The sequence below is a fragment of the Anas platyrhynchos genome, chromosome 2 (assembly GCF_047663525.1).
Source record: "Anas platyrhynchos isolate ZD024472 breed Pekin duck chromosome 2, IASCAAS_PekinDuck_T2T, whole genome shotgun sequence".
NCBI classification, from domain to species: domain Eukaryota; kingdom Metazoa; phylum Chordata; class Aves; order Anseriformes; family Anatidae; genus Anas; species Anas platyrhynchos.
In genome coordinates, this window is record NC_092588.1 from 1,198,840 (window position 1) to 1,205,870 (window position 7,031).

The 7,031-nt window shown below is 53.9% G+C and overlaps 2 protein-coding genes across 2 annotated transcripts; one reads left to right on the plus strand and one right to left on the minus strand.

Annotated features, from left to right (window-relative positions):
• Nucleotides 1-1,528: 1,528 nt before the first annotated feature.
• Nucleotides 1,529-2,678, minus strand: LOC113842943 (feather beta keratin-like). The gene is made up of 2 exons (XM_072034219.1): nucleotides 2,531-2,678; nucleotides 1,529-2,326 (listed from the first exon to the last, which is right to left on the minus strand). The coding sequence occupies exons 1-2, from the start codon at nucleotides 2,649-2,651 to the stop codon at nucleotides 1,986-1,988; spliced, it is 462 nt and encodes a 153-aa protein (XP_071890320.1). The 5' UTR covers nucleotides 2,652-2,678; the 3' UTR covers nucleotides 1,529-1,985.
• A 2,730-nt stretch (nucleotides 2,679-5,408) lies between these two features.
• On the plus strand, nucleotides 5,409-6,524 carry LOC119716209 (feather beta keratin-like). Its single transcript, XM_072034244.1, has 2 exons — nucleotides 5,409-5,526; nucleotides 5,731-6,524. Exon 2 carries the CDS (start codon nucleotides 5,751-5,753, stop codon nucleotides 6,069-6,071), a length of 321 nt encoding a protein of 106 aa, XP_071890345.1. The 5' UTR covers nucleotides 5,409-5,526; nucleotides 5,731-5,750; the 3' UTR covers nucleotides 6,072-6,524.
• Nucleotides 6,525-7,031: the final 507 nt, after the last annotated feature.

Here is a 7,031-nt window from a genome sequence, read left to right on the forward strand (position 1 = left end):
TGCTTTCTCACCCAGCAGCATTCTCCTGCATTGACAACAGATGCAGCCACAGAATCCCTTCCGTTTGGAAGTAACCTCTGGAGACCATGTACTGCCAGCACCCTGCTCGAGCATAGTCAGCTACAGCAGGGTGTCCAGGACCATGTGCAGTTCCTGGGTTTCTCATATCTCCAAGGATGGAAATCCAAAACTTGAGGTCCACTGCTTCACCACTCTCACAGTGAAAAAGGGGTTCCCTCTCTTCCAAGGCAATTGCTTCTCTGTGGCATCCACTCACCCTTGTCCTGACAGCAGGCAGTAATTGAATTTAGTCTGGTTCTCTTGTCTTTGTACCCGCCCATGCGGGATTCAGAACAAGGAGGAGATTCAGCCTGAGCACCCTTCTCTGTGGGTTGAAAACGCCCAGCTCTCTCACCTTCTCCTCATACTGAAGAGGCTCAAGGCCCTTCAGATACTTGGTAGCCCTGCACTGGAATTGCTCCAGCCTGTCTACTTCGACTTTCCACTGGGACACCTGAAACTGGACAAAGGACTCCACAAGGGGCCTCACCGGTGCTGAGGAGAGATGACGGAGTGCCTTCCTCAATTTGCTGGCAACGCTCTTCCCGATGCCCTCCTGGAGCCTGGCGGCCTCTTTTGCCGCAAGGCTGCATTGCTGACTCATGGTTCTGTTCAGTAAAGCTGACTGCCACTATGTCTGGTTACATTCAATGTATCTTGAATTATCACCATCATGCATGCACAGTTAGTGCAATAAGCATTATAAGCACAATTACACAATCATGATCACGGACTCACAAATAAGAGAATACACTTTCAGTCTAGTAAATTAGAAGCAACAGGAGTACAAGTTCTTGTTCACCAAAAGGCCATGCTTTGGTTATCCGTTTGAGCCAGAGCTGCCCATGCAGTCTGTCAGTTCCACAATACCATCTGGTTCCTGATCCCGGAAGGGACGTCACAGAGCCTGGCCACAGTGCCTTTGCTCTGCTCCACTCTCCATACCATGTCTCTTAGACTCAGCACACCAAGATTCCCTGGTGTTACAGATACCTAGGGTTGCAGGCTTTGTTGCACCAATAAGAAAATACCTTGTAAGTACTTCATTGCATATCCTCCACATCTGAGCCTTGAAGTTTCCTCAACACTGAACCATCTCGTAAGAGGTGAACAAGTGTTTAGCCTCACCGAGACACCTCCGGCATTATTCTAAAATTTCAAATAGATGTCTCTCCTTTTTAGTGAGACATCAGTCTCACTAAACTCTCAACTAACCTCTCAAGACAAGCTAGCTGTTGAGCGCAACTCTTGAGATGTGACCATGCAGGCAATTGCTTATCTGCTGAGTGGCCCATCATGTCTTTCCCTAGTAGTGAGAAGGAACTATGTAAGAGCATAGTCCAAAAGCTTCTTGAACACCAAGAGGCTTGGGCCCTGATGACCACTTGAGACCTGCTTTTTGTTCTTTTTGTTGGCTGAAGTTGGAAGAGCGTTGGGAGAAGAAAGCAAGAGGAGGCATCTGAGAATATGGGATGCAGATCGAATTTATTGAGGAAAACATGAAACAGAGCGAGCGTCATGGGGAAGGTGCACATTCTGAGGTGCCAGGAGGGCGACCAGCAGCCTACGTCCTTTGCGTAGAGCAGATTTTCCCAGTGCCCCAAGGTCTCCCTACTCCGTGGTAGGAGCAGCCCCAGAAGGTTTCCCAAGGGATTGTGCTAGTGAGCAAGGCATTGCAGCAGAGAGTAGTTGCCATAGGTGGTGGTGCTACGGAAAGGAGAAAAAAGAAGAAAGAAGGAGGTATGTTGGCTATGTTTCCTGACAGCATGGGCTGGCCCCTTCCTTCCTTGCTGGCTTTCTTGTGCCATGGAAGGAGCTACGGCTGGTGAGCCCGTGTGCCATGAGCGGCACAGAGGAGCATCCTCAGCCTGAGAGCTGGCGGGCACGGTGTTGGAGGCTGCTGTCAGGGGTGTTGGCGTGGGTCCTTAGCAGGGGTAGCAGGCTCTTCCGCCGTTGATGCAGCCCAGGCCTCCGAAGCCAAAGCCTCCAAGGCCAAAGCCTCCGAAGCCGCCTCCAGAGACGGGCACTCCCTGGGCGCTGAGGTTGCTGCCCACGGCAGCTGATGTGGAGGATCCAACGGCGGTGTTCTGGGGGAAGGAGCTGAGGATGGGTCCTGGCAGGGTGACCAGCACGGCAGGAGGCTGGATGACGACGCGGGAGTCCTCGCACTGCCTGACACAGGGCTCGTTGCAGCTGTTAGCCAGTGGGGTGGGTCCGCAGGGGCGGCAGATGTCGTAGCAGGACATGTCTGTGTTGTGGAGGGTGCCTGGAAGAGAGGGTGTTGGGAAGGCGGAGGGTATTGGGGGTGTGTGGAGCGCTGCTGGGGGAGGCCAAGGGAGCGGGGAGGTCTTGGGTAGTGAGGAGCATGGCTTTGGGGAGGCAGAAGGGCTGCTGAGGCTGGGGGGATAGTAAGGTTGGGGAGACAAGGCTGGTCAGGTGGGCGAAGGATGGGAGTGAAGTTCAGGCTCACCTTGCTGGTCGCAGGGGAGAAGGTGTCCGGAGGAGTGTGTGAGGGTGCTACGAGCAGGGCCGGCTTTTATGCTGGTCCTTGAGTGCCTTTGGGGCAAGAAACCCTTTGCGCATGACAGCATTTGGTATGAGCTGCTCTTACATGCCTAATCCTGGCAAGTAATGAGGTGGGGTGTGTTGTTGTTCCCACAACGCTCTGGTGTCCTTTTCTCCTGTTGAGGATGTGTCTCTGTGGCCATGGTGGCAGCTTTTAAGAGTGGCTCTTTGTGTGGATTTGCATGGAGAGTGCGTTTGAGGGCATTCGGCAGACGCGGCCAAAGCATGGGAGAGGTGGGGTGTCATGAAGTGAGGTCATGGCGTGTCACTCGTGCGGTGCTGTTTGCGGCTGCATTGTTGCGAGGAGGGGGCCCTATTTGCTGGCCTCACCATAATGCAGGCTGGTCTGGGCTTCCCAGATGTGCTGGGTGCGAGGCGCTGGCACTGACATCGCACTCACGCCCTCCTTGCCATCCTGTCCACTCCAAACACTTGTGTTTATTCCTCATCTTTCACATTGGGTGTCTTGTGTAAGTTGTCGGCTTGGTGGCCTTTATGCTTGGAAGGTCATTTGTGGGAGAAGGGAGGTTGTGTGTTTTCTTCTTTTGGCAGCTTGGGGGTGGTCTGGCTCCCTTGTCTTCATTCCCGCCCATCCGGGATTTAGAACAAGGAGGAGATTCAGCCTGAGCACCCTTCTCTGCGGGTTGAAAACACCCAGCTCTCTCACCTTCTCTTCATTACTGAAGAGGCTCAAGGCCCTTCAGCATTTTGGTAGCAATGCACTGGAATTGCTCCAGCCTGTCTGCCTCGACCTTCCACTGGGGCACCTCAAACTGGACAAAGGAGTCCACAAGGGGCCTCACCGGTGCTGAGGAGAGATGACGGAGCGCCTTCCTCAATTTGCTGGCATCGCTCTTCCCAATGCCCTCCTGGAGCCTGGCGGCCTCTTCTGCCTCAAGTCTTCATTGTTGACTCATCGTCAGCTTGCTCTTAAAAAGCAACACAAGGTCCTGGTCAGCAAAGGTGCCTGCCCCTGTGTCGGACAGCACCATGTCCTGCTGCTCATCGTTAGTCATCCCCAGAGGCAGCAATTTGCTTTGCCCCTTCTGTAACTTCATGAAGTTCCTCTCTGCCCAGTTCTCCAGCCTCTGCACATCATTCTGAATGGTGCCACGTTCATCACGTGCATCAGTCGCTCTTCCCTGTCTCGGGACATCTTCAGACTTTCTGCGGGGTCAATCCATCCCATCACCCACCGCACTAATGAGGATATTGAACAGTACCAGCCTCACCGCTGAGCCCTGGCCCACACCGCTAGGGCCTTGCCTCTAACTCCGCTCTGTGCCATTCAGCACAAGCCTCTGCACCCAAGCAATTGGCCATTTTTCAGCCCACCTCAGCGTACCTTTATCTAACCCATACTTTGTCTGCTTTTCTATGAGCATATTACAAGAGCAAGCATCTAAGAAAGCCTTTACTACAGGCCTTTACTAATGTTAAGCAGCTGCTACTGCTCTCCCCTCATTCACCAAGCTGGTCACTTCAATGTAGAAGACACTGGGAAGGGTCCTGCATGAATTTCCCTATGTAAATCCTTCCTGACTACTGCCCATCACATTCTGGTTCTTCGTCTGCTCAACAATGCTTTCTGGGACCATTTCCTTTAGAAACTTCCCAGTGACTGAAGTCAGGACAACCAGCCTCTGGTTGCACACACCTTCCTTGTTCACCTTCTAGAACAGAGGAGTGGGGCGAGTCTTTTGCAGCCTTCAGGAGCCTCTCCCACTCACCAGGACCTTTCAAAGAGAATTAGTAGTGGCCTCCCAAGGACACCACACTGGGCCCTCAGCATTCCTGGCTTCAATGCAGTAGGCCTCACGGAACATGGCACACCCAGTTGCACTGCCCCCCTTCCTACCTTGCTTCATCTTCCTCAGCAACCAACACTACTCACTTCAGCAGCAAGCCAAATCCACCTCAGCCGAACGGGGACAGGCCTTGCCACTCAGCAGCCATGCCAGGACCACCAAGCCAGGAGGGGCTCACGGCTGTGGCCCTGCGCACCATGCATGCCTCCAATTGCCCACTACAGGGTCCAAACACTGCGTCTGGCCATCAAACCTAGGCAGGGAAAGGGTCTCACCCTTGGACTCTCAGCACCGAACAAGACGCCAAAAGCTCTGCCTCAGTCTCCCTGACAAACCACTCCCCCTCAGCTCAGGGCTTGCAAACTCTTAAACAGGCCTGAGAGGACAACGTTCTGCTGTAGCAAACACCTCTCCTCTGCATGATCAAACTACCACCCCCAAGCTGCCACAAGAAGAAAACACGCAGCCTCCCTTCTCCCGCAAAAGGACCTTTCAGGCACAAAGGTCACCAAACCGCCAACTCATGTAGGACACCCAATGTGAAAGATGAGGAATGAACACAAGCGTAGGGAGAGGGCAGGATGGCAAGGAGGGAGCGAGTGTGACATCAATGTCTGCGCCTCGTGCCCAGCACATCTGGGAAGCCCAGACAAGCCAGTATTATGGTGAGGCCATCAAATAAGGCCCACTCCTCGCAACTATGCAGCCGCAAACAGCACCGCACGAGTGACACACCATGACCTCACTTCATGACACCCCACCTCTCCCATGCTTTGGCCACATCTGCCGACTGCCCTCAAACGCACGCTCCATGCGAATCCACCCAAGAGCCACTCTCACTTAAAAGCTGCCGCCACGGCCACAGAGACACATCCTCAACAGGAGAAAAGGACACCAGAGCGTTGTGGGAACGACAACACACCCCACCTCATTACTTGCCAGGCTTAGGCATGTAAGAGCAGCTCATATCAAATGCTGTCATGCGCAAAGGGTTTCTTGCCCCAAAGGCACTCAGGGGCCAATATATAAGCCGTCCCTGTGTGTAGCACCCTCACACACTCCTCCGGACACCTTCTCCCCTGCAACCAGCAAGGTGAGCCTGAACCCCACTCCCATCCTTCACCCACCTGATCAGCCTTATCTCCCTACCCCCCATCTCCCCCCAGCCTCAGAAGCCTTTCTGCCTCCCCAAAGCCATGCTCCCCACTACCCCAGGCCTTCCTACTGCCTTGACCTCCCCCACCAGCCCTCCACACACCCCCAGTACCCTCAGCCTTCCCAACACCCTCTCTTCCAGGCAGCCTCCACACCACAGACATGTCCTGCTACGACATCTGCCGCCCCTGCGGACCCACCCCGCTGGCTAACAGCTGCAACGAGCCCTGTGTCAGGCAGTGCGAGGACTCCCGCGTCGTCATCCAGCCTCCTGCTGTGCTGGTCACCCTGCCAGGACCCATCCTCAGCTCCTTCCCCCAGAACACCGCCGTTGGATCCTCCGCATCAGCTGCCGTGGGCAGCAACCTCAGCGCCCAGGGAGTGCCCGTCTCTGGAGGCGGCTTCGGAGGCTTTGGCCTTGGAGGCTTTGGCTTCGGAGGCCTGGGCTGCATCAACGGAGGAAGAGCCTGCTACCCCTGCTAAGGACTCACGCCAACACCCCTGACAGCAGCCTCCAACACCGTGCCAGACAGCTCTCAGGCTGAGGATGCTCCTCTGTGCCGCTCATGGCACACGGGCTCACCAGCTGCAGCTCATCATTCCATGGCACAACAAAACAAGCAAGCAAGGAAGGGACCATCCCATGCTGTCAGGAAACATGGCCAACATACCTCCTTTCTTCTTTTTTCTCCTTTCCATAGCACCACCACCTATGGCCACTACTCTCTGCTGCAATGCCTTGCTCACTAGCACAATCCCTTGGGAAACCTTCTGGTGCTGCTCCTACCACGTGGTAGGGAGACCTTGGGGCTCTGGGAAAATCTGCTCTATGCAAGGGACATAGGCTGGTGGTCACCATCCTGGCACCTCAGAATGTGCACCTTGACGCTCCCTCTCTTTCATGTTTTCCTCAATAAAATCAATCTGCATCCCATATCCTCAGATGCCTCCTCTTGCTTTCTTCTCCCCACGCTCTTCCAACTTCACCCAACAAAGAGGACAAAAAGCAGGGCTCAAGTGGTCATCAGGGCCCAAGCCTCTTGGTGTTCAAGAAGTGTTTGCACAACACTCTTACATAGCTCCTTCTCACTACCATGGAAAGACATGATGGGCCACTCAGCAGATAAGGAATTGCCTGCATGGTCACATCTCAAGAGTTGCGCTCAACAGCTAGGTTGTCTTGAGAGGTTAGTTGAGAGTTTGGTGAGGCTGATGTCTCACTAAAATGGAGAGACATCTATCTGAAATTTTAGAATAAGTGCTGGAGGTGTCTCGGTGAGGCTAAACACCTGTTCACCTCTTAGGTGAGGGTTCAGTGTTGAGGAAACTTCAAGACTCAGATGCAGAGGATACGCAATGAAGTACTTACATGGTATTGTCTTCGGCTACAAAGCCTGCAACCCTAGGTATCCGTAACACCAGGGAATCTTGGTGTGCTGAGTC